This window comes from Cokeromyces recurvatus, assembly GCF_025118155.1.
Source record: "Cokeromyces recurvatus strain NRRL 2243 chromosome Unknown BX663scaffold_19, whole genome shotgun sequence".
In the NCBI taxonomy this organism is placed as follows: Eukaryota; Fungi; Mucoromycota; class Mucoromycetes; order Mucorales; family Mucoraceae; genus Cokeromyces; species Cokeromyces recurvatus.
This window is the reverse complement of record NW_026251405.1, coordinates 337398-353293: the sequence shown is the minus strand read 5'-3', so window position 1 is coordinate 353293 and position 15896 is coordinate 337398. Positions and strand designations below refer to the sequence as shown.

Below are 15896 nucleotides of genomic sequence, written 5' to 3'. Positions count from 1 at the left end.
ATGAAGATAAAAGAAATTAATAGAGAAGTTTCAGATGTATATTTATAATTATTCGGAAAATAATATTTACTCTATGTGATTCGGAACTTTAATTTTTCCATTTCTTGGTCTTTTGCATATAATAGCAACAAACTTAAAATTCTGAATTCTGTCTTCTTTTCCCTTTAAATGTAGTAAAATGTTACCAAGATCACTGAATGAGGCCCTGTAATTTGCAATAAAGAAAAAAAAAAGACTTTTTGTTCCAAGCAAAAAAAAAAAAAATTATATATTATTTTATTCGAAAAGTGGAAGCTTGTCCATTTTTTTTTCTTTATAGTTTAGAACAATTAAATTTAGGAACGAACACTACAACATCGACCAAGCTTAGTCCTCATCCTTATTTATTACATAATATACTTTTTATATATATAAAAGTGACTTGTTATTCATTGACAAAGATACTACTATTTCATATTATTGAACTGAGTTTTATTTTCTTTTATCCAAAAGATATTGAACTTTACAACACAGCTGTTATTGTTATTCATGTGTCCTTTTTTTTTTTCTTCTTTCAACTACTAAAATTAGTAGAATAATGAATAATACTAATTCACTTTCAGAAAGAATTAAAAGACTACAAGATTATCTTTCATCACAATATGTTGATTTTGATCAAGAAAAAACAACAGATCGCTTATTGTCTTTATATTCTGATTTCTCTAAATTAAAAATATTAAATCCATATGGTTATGATGCCAATGTTAATTATTGGAGAGCAGTTATACTTGATTGTAATTTACATGGATATTTATCCGCTCATGAGTCTGCTTGCTTGCTTGATCAACAAGAACTCGGTGAATTATTTTATAGACCCAAGAAGGGGAAATCACTTTCATTAGATATTGTTATTGTAAGTGAATACTACTACGCACAAATTTACTATAGATTAGATAGTTATATTTATGTATATCTAGGAGGAAATGGTAAATCGAACCAAGGATTTATTGACACTAAAAGAATATAAAAAACGATATCCAATTGAATACGCCATAAATAATAGTAGCAGTAGCAGTAGTCATTGGTTTCAATGGTTTACTTCTTACTTTATACCTTCTTTTAAGAAAAATAGAGTATTACCTAATCTATCTATTTACGTTGTTTTACCAACTATTCAAGAATATGCTAAAATGATTATTCATAAACATTATCAAAAGCCTTTATGTGATTCACTTGATAACTTGTTTACGTTTAAAGAATTTAAAGAAGAATATGGACTATTAACATGTCATCAAGAAACAATTATACAACTCAGTCATATTGATTTATGGCTTTTACTTGGATATTTAAATCATAGATATGGCATAGCTATAATGAATCATGAATCAATAACGATTATCAAATTTCCAGAAAGAAATGAGGGACTTGAGAATAATAAGAATAAAACTAAAATAACAGCAAATGATAAAGCTATCATTAAATTAAAAATGACATGTGCTATTTTACATGAACAAGTGAATGAATTACAAATGAAGTCTGAAGAGTAAGAAAGAAGTAATTTATTAACAACATTAGTTTGATAATGATTTTTTTTATATTAGATTCATTCAATTAACAAGAGAACATTATCAAGAAAATCATAAACTTCAAGCCATGTACATGTTAAAAAAGAAAAAAAAGATCGATTATTTACTTGAACAAAGATTAAAGACATTAGAAACAATGGAAACAATGTTATTAAAGATTGGATCTGCCCAAAATGATATACAAGTAAGTAAACTGAATAATCATATATACACCGACTCACTCACTCACTAACTAATTAAATGCAAATAGGTGGTTGAAGCATTTAATACAGGAGCTAATCTATTAAAATCAATCTTGTCATTAAAAGGAAATGTGGATAAAACATTTGAAAGTCTACAAGATACATTAAATGAACATAAACAAATAGAAGAAGCACTTCAAATGGGAAATGAAGAGATCTTTTCTAATACAACAAATCAAGAAGAACTAGAAGAAGAATTAAATTCAATTATTAAAGAGAAACCATCATCGTCATCTATCATTATAACTCAGCCAATTGATACTCAATCCGAATTATTACGACTTCAAACCCTTTTATCATCATTTAATCCCTCTACAACCACCCTTCTTTTTCCAAAAAGACAAGAAGAAGATCAAGAAAAAGAAGCTGTGTTATTATAAACTACTATACCCACCCCCACTCTATTTCCTTCATTTAATATGGTCTATTATTATGTAAGCAAAGACGTGTAATTATTATAAATTAAGTAACTTATGTCATTATTAAATGATTTGACTATTTCGTCATAATAATTTTGTTTTTAATTATGATTGGTTTATTTCTTTCAACCAAGTAGTAATAAAGGGTTTCTTACAAAGATACTTTCCTAGATGATTAATAATCTATCCCGGTTTCAATATATAAAACAAGTTGATAAAATATGTCAAAATCCATTTTTATTCTTTATAAAGTATTATAGCATATTATCTCTTGTTCCAAAAAAAAAAAGTATATTATAGTCATGTCAGAAAACCATCCAATTAAATTATTATAATGTTTCCTTTTTTTTTATTAAAAAAAAAAAAAAAAAAAAAAAAAAAAAAAAAAAAAACTCCTTTTTTTGCGTGTGTGCGTGTGCGTGTGCGTGTGTGTGTATGTGTATATTTGTGTTGTATTATTTATAAGCGGACTACTATTATCACTGCTGTTACATTATATTATAATTTTTTTTTATTTCATTTCATTTCATTTCATTTCTTCTACTTCTTTTTCTTTATTATATTATATACATTAACTGCATAATAGCAAATACATACATACATACATATATTATATGTCATTTATAGAATAAGACATATATAGTCTCTATTTATTGTTTATTCTCTCTTCTTCTTTTTTTTTCAGCTTTTCCTCCTCCCCCTCTTCAAAACAAATATACACACATTTATATATTTATTTATTTATTTATATATTCATACAAACATACATAAATGTCTTTTGAACAACAACAACAACAACAGCAGCAGCAGCAGCAACCACCTATCGAACAAAATAATAGTTTACATATAAGCTTTAGTCCAGATATAATGGATAATTATGAAGAAAATTCTAATTATTATGCTCCACTTACTCAAACCATCAGTAACAACAACGACATCATCGTCTCTCCTTCTAATTCTCAACTTGACTATACTAATTTCCCAACTACTACCTCATTTCGTCCAACGATAGACAATTATTCTTTATCTCATGATATTAATGATCAATCGGGCTCTCATGACTCGGAAAAAATTGTTGAAGTTTCGCCTAATGAACGTTATGTGAAACTCAATACTTTACTCGGTAAGGGGGCTTATAAAGTCGTCTATAAGGCTATTGACCGAGAGGAAGGGTATGAGGTCGCTTGGAATACAATGCAACAGACTTTACATTCTCCAAACAACAAGGACCTCGAACACGAAATTCAAATTCTAAAGTCAGTTCGTCATCCAAACATCATTGCATTTCATGATGCCTGGTATGGTGACAATGAATTCATCTTTATTACTGAACTTATGACGTCGGGAACCTTGCGTGAGTATATCAGGAAATTGACTCCTTTACCCAACCTCAAGATCATCAAACGTTGGTCACGCCAGATTTTAAAAGGTTTAGCTTATTTGCATGGTCATAACCCACCCATTATTCATCGGGATATCAAGTGTGATAATATCTTTATTAATGGAGCACATGGTGAAGTGAAGATTGGTGATATGGGTACAGCAGAGATGAAATTAGGTAAGAAATATACATTGATCGGAACTCCCGAGTTTATGGCCCCAGAAATGTATGAGGAACAAGGGTATAATGAAAAAGTCGATATTTATGCCTTTGGAATGTGTTTATTGGAAATGGCCACTGGGGAATATCCTTATGGAGAATGTAAGAATGCTGCTCAAATTTATAAAAAAGTGTCAGCGGTAAGAAAAAAAAAAGGAGAAGGAAAAGGAAGAGGAAACAATCAGAATTAGAACTGTACTGATTTTTTTTTTTTTATCATTATCATGATTATTCTTTTTTTTTAAAAAAAAGGGCGTTAAACCTGTTTGTTTAATGAAAGTACAAAACCCTGAAGTCTTAAGTGTCATTGAAAATTGCCTAAGTAGTGAAGATGAACGTATGTCTGCACAAGAGATTCTAGAACATTCATTTTTAGCTGTCGAACCAGATGTCGTTCTCCTCGCCGCTGATCCAGATAATGTTCATCTTACGTTACAAGTCGTTTTCAAAGGGATGGATAAACTTTCTGTTAAATTTGATTTCAATGTAGAGTCTGATACAGCAGAGGAAGTGGTGCGAGAGATGATTGAAGAACAAGTTTTACCAGAACGTTATCAACATCATATCACAAAGGAAATCAATCGTATCTTGAGAGATATCGATAAACCATCCGAGTCAGAACAGGCAGAACAAGTCAGAAGGTCAGTTTGGCGAAGGGAAAGTGATATCCGCAGTGAATTAGAGAGAACACGTCAGGATTTGAATCATGCTACGGATCGTGTACATGAGATTGAACAAAAATGTGAAGATTTTGAAAATAGGGCAAGGGCGGCTGAAAATCGATATCGTGAAGCTCTGAGGAATTTAAGAGATCTGGAGGAACTAAGATCACCCACTTCTACACTTGTGGATGATGAATACCACCTTACAAAGAAACCTTTGTTATCGGATACCTTGGCTAATATGACCATTTCATCTAGTCATAATGGGCATATGCTGGATGAGCGAGAAAGAGAAAGACTTGTAAATCATATATTAGATGGTAAATATATACTTTACAATAGGATTGATTTCCTTTTCTCTCCTTCCCTCTCTCTCTCTCTCTCCATATACATATACATATACATATACATATATAAATTGTATATCTAACTCTCATTGATTTTATTTTCTTAGAATACTCTGATGATACCGATATTAATGTATTTGTAGAAGATTGTGCTCAAGCATCACATCGAAGTTTAGATAAGGCACATGAATGGGCAAGAAAATTACAAAATCAGGATATTATGACTGTAGGAGATTTACGTGATTTACATGACGAAGATTGGGCAGGTATTGGCTTAACTGTATTTGCTTTAAGAGCATTAAAGAATATGTTGAAAGGTAAAAGATTAGCTGCATCATCTAATCCACAATCCTATTCTATATCTCCACCTCATTCCATGCAACATTCTCCTCCTCCTCCTCCTTCATCATCATCATCCGCTATGTTATAATATCAACCAGCTTAGTTTTAGTCATCCTCTTTTCCCCCCGTTTTTATATATTATATCTATTATTAATAATAATTTTATTCAAAAATAAAGCCCTTTCTACACATATCCATATAAATATATATACATATATATACATATATATATTGTTTCGTATTTTATTATCTTGTTATAAAGTGCAAAAAAAAAAGGGGGGGATAGAGAGAAAGAGAGAGTGAGTGAGAGAGATAGCTTATATATAAATATATTTATATGTATATATAAAAGACAAATCATAATAACATAAAAAGAAGAAGAAAAAAAAAGCTGTATACATACGCAAATTAATAAACTGATTTTTTTTTTTTTAGTCCATCATCATAATATCATCGTCATCCTTTTCAGTCAACATGTCATCTCTTGCAGTTGAATGAACAATTTCACGACGAACTTCAGGTGAAATACCTGCATGATATTTCTTCTTCATGACTTCTAAAAGGATATCCTTTTGCTCACCTACCAAATCCTGTTTATAACGTTGAGCAAAGACAAGCATGGATTGATGCCAGAGAACAGGCATATCACGAGGGTCGTTCATGAAACGTGCAAAATGCATCACCAAGGCATCAACCACTTTAAAGGGTAAAGCATATTTTTTATCCAACAAGATACGAATAAAGAGAGAGTTGGGACCTGTATAATCCATCTCTGCTAATCTCAAAAGAGCAGCAGATGAATGCAAGACAGGGATAGAGACCTTGGCCAGGACACTACCTACGATGGCAGCTTCCTTTAAAGTACAATTACCAGACTCACAGAGTGGGAACAAGATACCCTTAAAGAAAGCAGCAGGTTTATAAAGTGCCTTTTTGAGGGCTAAATAAAGGTGATAACTTAGTTTCTTATTTTCTGCAATATCTTCACGAACACGATCCAGCAAGACAAATGATAAAAAGCGTTGAACTTGTTTTGCTTTCAAGTTGGAAACAAACATACGTGTAGCTTCATAAGTAGCATGAGGAGTCCATGTTTCAGGTGATGTCAAGTATAAGATTTCTTCCCAGTTGCCTAAGGATGGAATAATCTTGAATGCCTTGGGTAATTTACCTGATTTATAACGACTTAATAATTGCCCCACCCTTTATAAAAAAATGTATATATATACATATATTTATAGAGTAAATAAATAAATAAATAAAAAATATCTACATAATACATCTTTCTCTATCTAATTTTACTTTGTATATACTTCAACTACTTTTGGATTCATTGAAGGAGATAATTCATCTTCTCGTTCAATCGCCTCACGTCCTTCTGCTGCATTTTTTTCGTTGATTTTTTCCATAATTAAATCTGCTAACGTTTTCTTTTCTCTAGGTGCACTAGGTAAAAATTTGTCTAAAAGATCAGCATCCGCAGCATCAATTTCTAACGCTTCATAATCAGCATATTGATCGATTTCTTCAATCTCTTCTTCGTCGGGATCAAAACCTAAAGGAAATTTTTTCTTGATCGCATCTCTACAATTTTAAAATATTAGGATTTCCATGCATAAAATAATCTTTTTTTTTCTTTATATTTAACGCTGATACCTTTCTTCTTCATCTTGTTCTGCCTTTTCAATCTGCTCTTGTTGTTCTCTGGCAATTTTTAAAATTTTTTTAGATAATTTAGCATCAAGATATTCCTTTTAACAACAACAAAAAAAACAATAATAATGAGCCACATCTTTTTCTTAAAAAAAAAAGGAAAAAGAGATAAAATTTATCTAACTTTTTTATTTTTATTTTTTTTTTATTTCTTACCTCTCCTTCATTTTCTGCTCTATTATTACGATCGATGAATTTTTGACGAGGTGCCTTTTTCAGTAAATTATTTTCAGGAATGTCTGCTAATTGGACATGTAAAGGGTCATGACGTTGAGGACGACCAGCCTTTGATTTACTTGATTCTTTTCCCATTTATATATACAAACAATAAAGTAAAACAATATATAAATAAGCTTATCTAAATAACTTGTTTATCTTGTGAGAAAAAAAAATAAAATAAAAAGGGATATTGATTTATATGAACCTTTTTTTTTGACATTAAAGGATGTTTTTTTAAAAAAAAAAAAAAAAAAAAAAAAAAAAAGAGGCTTGTGACCGTTTGTGACTACTTTTACAGATCCTGCTACTATTTTATTTTATTTTGGAAAAGGGGATACTTGCATTGATCCGCAAGTTTGTTAGACAAAGATAAAGCTTAATTAGAATAGTGTTTTCTTTAAGAAAAAAAAATTTATTGATTAGTATAACTATTATAATTATAAAAAGAAAAGAGGGGGGAATTAGGGGGTGGGGGTATAACATAAAGATTACACACAACAAAAATTCTTTTTTTTTATAACATTCTATCAACGACGTTTAAGGCTAAAAAGACAACAAAGGTGCAAAGAGGGATACAGACAACACCATAACTCCAAAATAACATACGTAGCATTTCTTCTTCAAAGATATTGTTTACCTGAGTGATTTGTACAAGATTAATAGCAGTAGGAGCACAACCCAAGACGATCATCATTGTCACAAAGACGGGATCACTGGCTAAACTAGAGAATCTGGAGCCATAAAGAACAAATAAAATAATGATGGGTACAACCAAGAAGGGCATTAGACACATACGAATAGCGATTGCAGTGACTACCGGCTTCTTCATAGCTGGGGAAGTTTCATGCTGAGATTTTGAAATTGAATAAAGTTGAGCACCCAAGCAAGTTAAGATGATTGGGACAGCAGCTTTACCACATGATTCAACCGCCTTTGTAAAAGATGGATAAAGAAAAGATTGTTTGTTATACAAGATAGATTTGAGAGGTGGAGTGAGACCTATGATAAGTGCGGCAATAGCAGCATAAAGTGGGGGTGACATGAAACGATTGATACGTTTAGCCAAGAGGATCATCAGATTTGAAGAAGTTTCTGGAGCAGGAGCTTGTTTATTTACTTGAGATAATAAATTTGTATTTTCATCAGCAATGACAGTGATAGTCACAGAGCTCAATTGACGAGAAGGTAATTTACTATGACTAGGATGAGTGGCTTCCTGATCATGTAGTAATAAAGAAGAAGAAGAAGAAGAGGAAGAAGGTAATCTTGTATCACTACTTATTGTTTGATAATCTGTATAGTTAACTACCACTTCTTCATCACCGTTATGTCTTTGTAATAAATGATAGCCATAAGACCATCGAATTAAATTACCAAAGATAGCAAAGAAAAGTGTATAAGAGATACCTCTAAAATAAATAAATATTAAATCATTGAGAATTACAGTCTTTTCTATACATATCAGCATTGATGATATACCTTGCAGCTACAGCTTCAGTTGTATCATTTTCACCCCAATAAAGAATATGAGCAGCTTCAGAGACAGCTAAACTGGAAATAATAGCGATAGGTAATGAATTTGAATTAGAGAACATGACACAAGCCAAGACAAAACGACGATAAGCTGAACTTAAACCTATAGCACGAGTAATGATTTGACTTGCACCGTAATTCAAAATAGCATACACGAAATAAAAGAAAGGAATAGGCCAATAAGCTAATAATTTTGAAAGTGAAATAACAGATGCGATATTTGAAAATAAAAGACAAGGCGTAAAAAAGACTAAATTGACTTTAGAAAGCCACTATTAAAAAAGAAACATAGGGTAAAATAAAGACAGAGGAGCGGGAGGGAAAATAATAAAAATTAGTTTAAACTAATATTTGACAGGTAAAATTTAACAACCTTTTGTTTATCCATGTTAAAATATCCTAATTTTGCTAATAAACAGCCAAAGAAAACAACGACCATGACTTGTAAAATTGCCTACGTAAAATAGTTATAAAATTAGTGAATATAAAATGGTGATCATTAAAGAATATTACCTGTATAGCTGATATAATCAATTCCAACATTATTCGAATGTAATAAAAATAATGAAAAAATAAAAAAAAGGAAATGAAAATTAAAAAATAAAAAAAATTACGTTTTTTCCTTTATATTGGAAAATTTGACATTTCTTTTTTTTTTTTTTTTTTTTTTTTTTTTTTTTTTTAGAAAAATCCTGCAATTCTCCTCCCCTTTAGTTTCATCATTCTATCGTTTCAAATATCACCAATCTGTTTAATCTATTTTTCCTAATTTGGTCTATTTGCATTACTTTATGTTGAACAAAAGAGGTGGCTGCTGCTCTTGTTTTTGTTTGTTTATTACCTTCCTAGAAAGTAGTTGCATAATGATGATTAAATTCCTTTTTGTCAGCATTCCTTCTAGTGAAAAAAGAAAATAAACTAGACCAGTTGTAAACTGAATATAGCTTAACTTGATCGATGCATTGTCTATCTCATCTATCTTGCAGTCTTATAAAGGGTGAGTAAGAATATTCGATCAATGCTATTATCATCTGTTTGTACAACAACCTGTGTTTATACATCAAAAAAAAATTTTTTTATTCTTGATTTATATTTTATTTGATTGGATCCACTCTTTTCATCCTTGTTGGCTTAGTTTTTTTTTTTTTTCTTTTTTTTTCTTTTTTTTTTTTTTTAATAAGGCCTATCTTATTTTTCGAATTACTGTAATAAACGCTTATTCTTGTTCAAAGTCTTTTTTCTTTTTTTTTTGTTTAATTCTTTATTATAATCAATTTTTTTATTACTGTCCCTGACTCTTTTTTTTTTTCAGATAAAGTTTAATAGCAGATCTCTTTTTTTTTTTGTTATCATAGTGATGTTGAATAACAACTTATTATTATTTTAAATGCACTCACAAAACACGCGTACTTAATACATTGGTCTATGTCCTTTTCTTTTTTATGGAAAATAAAATAATCCATGTTTTGATGCGTTTCACAAAGAGCATCTGTATTTGTCACCTCATGTAGTTTAGCTTAGTTTATTTATAGGCGAATATTATAAAAGGGAGGGGGATAATCTTTTAAGCAGACTTGAATAAAAGAATTGCAATTTGACCATGATAGAAATAGATAAAATGTTTAGATTCTATAAAAAAAAATAAGAATTAATGAGTAATCTTCCTTCCTCCCTTTTCTTCTTCTTCTCATTCTTTCAATTTCGCTCATCATTATATTTACCGTGAGTAACAAAACTACCAAAGTTACGTCCAACAACACAATGCCAAGTAGGTCCTATTAGAAAAAAATAATAATAATAATAATAAATTAGCATCATCTGTCTCCTTTTTTCATCAATTTTCAATTAGATAATTAAAAAAAATATTTTTTTTTCGTGCTTTACCGTATTTGCGATCAAATTCACGTTTAATATGTGCTGCAATATCTTTTTCAATATTGTATTTTTCTAAAGCTTGTGTTGAGCATTCAATAGCTTCTTGTTGCATTTCTTCGCTCATATCAACACTTTTGACGACAGCTTTTGTATCAGACATCTAATAACAAGAAAAAATAAAAAAGAAGAAGAAGGATTCATTAGATTGTATTTAATAACGAAGCATTATTTCTTTAATATATTACTTTTTATATAATTTTTTTTTATTACAAGAAAAAAAAAAAAAAAAAAAAAAAAAGGTAGAATAAAGTACCTAATAGGAAAGAGCGTGTTTTATGAAAATTAATTATTTTATATTAGTTCCTCCAATCAGATTTAAGAAGAAATTAATAATTTCTGATGTTAAAATAACACATTTGTTGTTGCAGAAGTAAGTAATCGTTATTTTCCTGCAGCCACTAAATAACAAATGTTTTATAATAAAATCAATTATAAATAACAAAGTAAGAAACACTTTATACTGTAGTATTGTAATAAGGGAAGAAGTAATACTATTATGAGGGAAAATAAAAGGGGGGGTTTCAACACGATGCTAATTGATTATAATCGAAATACATCTTCAAGAAAGAAATATTTTCTGTGACTCTATATGTGATTGTCCCTATTAGGACTTTCTCTCGAATTTTCTATGCTTCTGTATATTTATACTAATCTACATTGGCGCCATCATTTTTTGTTAATTTTGATACAGGCTGTAATTGACTTTTTTTATTTGTATTATCACTCTTGCGTCACTTTTGCTGTATGAATCCATTTTTATAAGAAATTTAGTATCCAAGCATCAGTTTGATAGTAGCACATCGTTCATACTTGTTGATCCATACACTATTTCCGGAAATTAAGGGGACACTTCAAAATTAGACCACTCAAAAAAAAAAAAAAAAAAAAAAAGGAAAAAGACAATATTTTATTTGTTCAAAATTAAAGTGGCTCAAATGTCCCAAATGAGTGGGTCTATCTATATAGGTTTGCGCTGTAAGCAATCATGGAATTTCTTGACTGAATATCTACAGAAACCTTTTGAGGTCACTAATACAAGAACTTTTGTTGCATGCGTCCCTTATACGCGAGGTTAAAGTATCTTCTTTTAAGAGCGCTTCTCTTTTAAGCTTGCTTTTGCAGACTGACCAATTCAGGGGAATAGGGTGGTAAATGAACACAGTCATAGCCACGACTCTCAACGAAAAGTTTTATATCTTCATGTTTGTGTATAAGTGCATTATTCATGATTAGATAATAGTCTTTGAATTCTTCATCTTTATCCATAATATCTAGCGTACTCGCAATAAAGTTGAAGTAATGGCCAGTTACTGCACCCACTGTTCTTTTTGCACCATCCATAATTCCATTGTCTTTTTTATTGCTTTCTAGCTTTCTCTTTCTCTCTCTCTCTCTTTTATTTTTTTTTTTTTTTTGACTGAACAACTTTGGGAATCCTAACTTTTACGTTAACAACCCCAATAGCGGAAACAGCTCCAAGGAGCGTCGTCATTTTCGAATTTATCTTTAGAGTCTTTACAATTGTGTAAGTTCCCACTCGTGACCATGCGAAAGATCGCTTCATGTTTATCTAAAGGCCTGTCTCATCAATGAATACACACTTGCTTTCAAAAATCCATGTCAATATCCTCCCAGTGCTTGACCCAATTGCATCTCTGCTCGATCTTCTCCTCAGGACTATTTCTTTCGTCAGGTTGAAAGTGTACTCTCTTAAAACTGAATCTGCTTTTTTTTTTTTTTTTTGTTTTGGCAAACTCATGAAAAGCCGACTCAGAAATCTGCAATGCCATAAATTCGGTCGTCAAGTTTTCCATTATTTGGTCTAAGAGCCAATTCTGTATCGTTCTCATCTACAAGCTTTACCAAGTAATTTCGAGGGTCATCGGTTAGCTTCAGAGGTCTGGCCTATAGGTCTTCCACTTCTGGTCTTTCTCCACTCAACAAAGTCGTCTAACGCTTCAGTACCTTTTTTATGTCAGTTGGAAGCAGTACTTGAAGGAATCTTCATCTGTTTGGCTGCACCACGAATGGATGTTCCCTTTTCATTTACTAAAAAAAAAAGTAATTCATGTCTTTTATATATATATATATATAACGACGATGTGTTCTGAGTGTTGACGTATTATTCTCGGGAAGTGTGGACGCTTTCTGCTTTATTACTACTTGATTCATTTCGTTCGCCGTTTGGTTTCTCAGGAGGTTTAAGATACTGATATTCACTGTAATTAGTAACATCACCAAGTGGAAAATTGGAGTCATCAACTTCCATTTGAAGCACAGAAACTTTTATTGCCATCTTCATTGAACATCTTGCCTTTACCATCTTCGAGTATAAACTGATCCATATTAATTGCTTTGAAACCTGAAAAAAAAAGTCTTGAAATGTGCTTGATTTTTTTTTTTTATTATTCTCGGAAATAGTGTATTATAATAACGATTTTTTTTTGTAGTCCGACATTCATTTCCTACCACTCTCAAATGCGCATTCAACTCTTTTTTTTTTTTTTATAAATTTGTATACATAAAATACTTATTCTTTAGATACACAGACACACACACATATATTTATATAAACGACTAAATGACTCAAGTTCCAATATCAGCAACTCAAATCAATTATAATAACACTAATGAAGCACAAGAGCCAATTTTAAACACTAATGTTGATGATCCTTCTCATCCTTTACACCATCATCGTCGTGTTGTAACTGATTTTGACTATGGAGATATTTTAGGCGAAGGTTCTTATTCAACCGTAATATTCTCTTTTTATTAGTGAGCCATACAAAATATATAAATAAATAAAACTTGAAAAAGAGCTTTATCTTTGACCTTTTTTTTTTAGGTCTTGATCGGAAGAGATAAACGTACAGGAAAACATTATGCTATTAAACGATTAGATAAAGCACATATTGTTAAGAATAATAAAGTTAAATATGTCATGATTGAACGTGATGCCCTCAGTAGAATGAATCATCCAGGCATCATCAAGTTATATTGGACTTTTAAAGATAATCGTAGCTTATGTAATTATAAAATAAATGTTTAACTCAGGTAATTAATACTCATTATTATCTTTTCTTGATTAGATTTTGTGTTAGATTTAGCTAGAAATGGAGAACTTTATACATATATTAGAAGGGTAAGATAGAAAAAAAGAAAGAATCCCTCTCTCTTTTTTTTTTTTTTTTAAATCTATCCTTGTAGTTGGCTCCATTTGATTTAGAGATAACGAAATTCTATGCTGCTGAACTTTTACTTGCAATTGAACACATTCATAATAAAGGAGTTATTCATAGGTAATTAAAAAAGAAAGAACTTTTTATTATTTTTATTTTTTCTAGATTTATGTATTGACTCGTTTTATTTAATTGAATAGAGATATTAAACCTGAAAAGTAAAGTAAAGAAAGAAAGAAACTCACACATACATTTCAATTAACACACATCTATTTAGTATATTACTAGATGATAATTTGCATATCAAAGTAACAGATTTTGGCTCAGCCAAGATAATTCAAGAAAACGATAATATATCAGGAGAGAATGAAGCTTCTTCTTCTAGGTCTTTTGTAGGTACAGCAGAATACGTGCCTCCTGAATTACTTCGAAGTGATCCTGTATCTAAAGAGTAAGTTTATAGTCATTTAAATACATAGTTACAGTGATTTATTCTTATGTTAGGGCTGATCTTTGGGCATTTGGTTGTGTTATTTATCAAATGTTATCTGGCAAATCACCTTTTAAAGCAGCAACCGATTATCTCATATTTCAAAAGATTAAAAACTTGGAATATACGATTCCAGACAATTTTCCTCAAACAGGAAAAGATATTATTGAAAAATTACTTGTATCAGATCCTGAGAGAAGATTAGGATCTTTAGCAACAGGAGGAATTCAGGCTATAAAGGAGCATGCATTCTTTGAAGGAATAGATTGGGAAAATCTATTTACATCACAAGCACCACCTCTTCGAGACTATTTGGAGAAGGAAGTTAAAGCGAATCCAATTATATCACCCACATTTGATTTTGACCAAGGTGGTGAAGAAGAAGAAGAAGAGGAAGAGATGTGGTTTAATCATAAAATGGTTAAAAAAACATCTACAAGTCAAGTTCAAAACCCTTTTAACGATCATTCACATGTAGTAGTTGAAGAACATCATAATTCTACTACACAGCATCTTCTAACAGAACAGGGCGGTCATAGTTCTTCTTCTTCTTCAACATCACCTCCATATAATAATGGCCCATCAAATTCAACAAAATTGACTATTAAAGATCAATCTTCTTTATCTTTAAATCAACAACCATCTATTGAAGATGAGAATGCAAATAACATGAGTAAAATCAGTAGTGTAGCATCATCTACGCATAGTACTCGAGAAAGGTTAGGTGAACAAGCACATCCACCATGGTAAATAACATAATCTACATATACATACACATATATACACATATATAAAAGGTAGTGATAATAAACATCTTATTTATATATATTTATACACATTTATACGATGAATAAAAATAAAAGGATCCCTCATTTATATCCTAATGAATCTGTCATCAAGGCAGGACAAGTGACTCGAAAAAGAGGCTTTATTTCAAAAAAACGAAATTTGATTTTAACAAATAGACCAAGACTATTATATTTGGATGAAGGTACAAATAAGAATAAATTAGATGGTAATCTAAGGTGTGAAATACCTTGGACGCCACAATTATTACCTGAACTCAAAGGTAGATCCACCTTTTGTATTCGTACGGTAAAGTTTATTACATTATTTTGTGTATATATATATATGATAGAATCAATTTATGCTAATAATGTGAATAATAGCCTGGAAAGACATATACCTTTATAGATCGTCAACACGCTCAAGATTGGGTTAATACAATTAATTCAATGCTTGTGGATTCATTCGGTATAACTTCGTGATGATAAAAGAGGAGATACTCTTTATACAATAAAGATAATATAGGATTTATTTATTCATCTTTTTGATCATCATGTATTATAACAATAATAGACAGTTCTATTTATTATAAGGACGATAAAGCCTTATAAAAAGTTTATATATTATATTCTGTATTGTAAATATTGTATCATGAAACTATTCGTTTAAAATATCACTAGCACAAAATAAAAGGAAGAGGTGTTTCTTTAACTGCTTTTTTCCTTATCTAAAGTTTAATTTTCGCCAAAAGGGCCATCATCAATTATATTCATTTTTTACCAGTATATACTACAGAGAATGTCATTTTACATGGAGACATACCTATTTTCTAAAGAAAAAAAAAAAAAAAAAAAAAAAAAAAAG

The 15896-nt window shown here is 30.4% G+C and overlaps 5 protein-coding genes across 5 annotated transcripts; 3 read left to right on the top strand and 2 right to left on the bottom strand.

Annotated features, from left to right (window-relative positions):
* The first annotated feature begins 537 nt into the window (after positions 1–537).
* BX663DRAFT_515290 (uncharacterized protein) lies at positions 538–2447 on the top strand. The gene is made up of 4 exons (XM_051528417.1): positions 538–892; positions 957–1522; positions 1581–1749; positions 1816–2447. The coding sequence occupies exons 1-4, from the start codon at positions 578–580 to the stop codon at positions 2185–2187; spliced, it is 1422 nt and encodes a 473-aa protein (XP_051381199.1). The 5' UTR covers positions 538–577; the 3' UTR covers positions 2188–2447.
* Positions 2448–2997: 550 nt separating this feature from the next.
* Positions 2998–4918, top strand: BX663DRAFT_437843 (kinase-like domain-containing protein; the record flags this gene model as incomplete). Its single annotated transcript, XM_051523249.1, has 2 exons — positions 2998–3966; positions 4079–4918. The coding sequence occupies 2 exons, from the start codon at positions 2998–3000 to the stop codon at positions 4916–4918; spliced, it is 1809 nt and encodes a 602-aa protein (XP_051381198.1).
* A 690-nt stretch (positions 4919–5608) lies between these two features.
* BX663DRAFT_553445 (Bystin-domain-containing protein) lies at positions 5609–7202 on the bottom strand (the record flags this gene model as incomplete). Its single annotated transcript, XM_051531450.1, has 4 exons — positions 5609–6380; positions 6480–6761; positions 6834–6928; positions 7047–7202. 4 exons carry the CDS (start codon positions 7200–7202, stop codon positions 5609–5611), a joined length of 1305 nt encoding a protein of 434 aa, XP_051381197.1.
* A 421-nt stretch (positions 7203–7623) lies between these two features.
* On the bottom strand, positions 7624–10677 carry BX663DRAFT_531982 (dynein light chain 1, cytoplasmic; the record flags this gene model as incomplete). Its single annotated transcript, XM_051530419.1, has 5 exons — positions 7624–8518; positions 8589–8914; positions 9016–9083; positions 10364–10417; positions 10527–10677. The coding sequence occupies 5 exons, from the start codon at positions 10675–10677 to the stop codon at positions 7624–7626; spliced, it is 1494 nt and encodes a 497-aa protein (XP_051381196.1).
* Positions 10678–12969: 2292 nt separating this feature from the next.
* On the top strand, positions 12970–15874 carry BX663DRAFT_515273 (kinase-like domain-containing protein). The gene is made up of 9 exons (XM_051528416.1): positions 12970–13332; positions 13423–13603; positions 13667–13719; positions 13785–13876; positions 13957–13974; positions 14034–14207; positions 14261–14992; positions 15110–15341; positions 15416–15874. Exons 1-9 carry the CDS (start codon positions 13159–13161, stop codon positions 15512–15514), a joined length of 1755 nt encoding a protein of 584 aa, XP_051381195.1. The 5' UTR covers positions 12970–13158; the 3' UTR covers positions 15515–15874.
* The last annotated feature ends 22 nt before the right edge of the window (positions 15875–15896 follow it).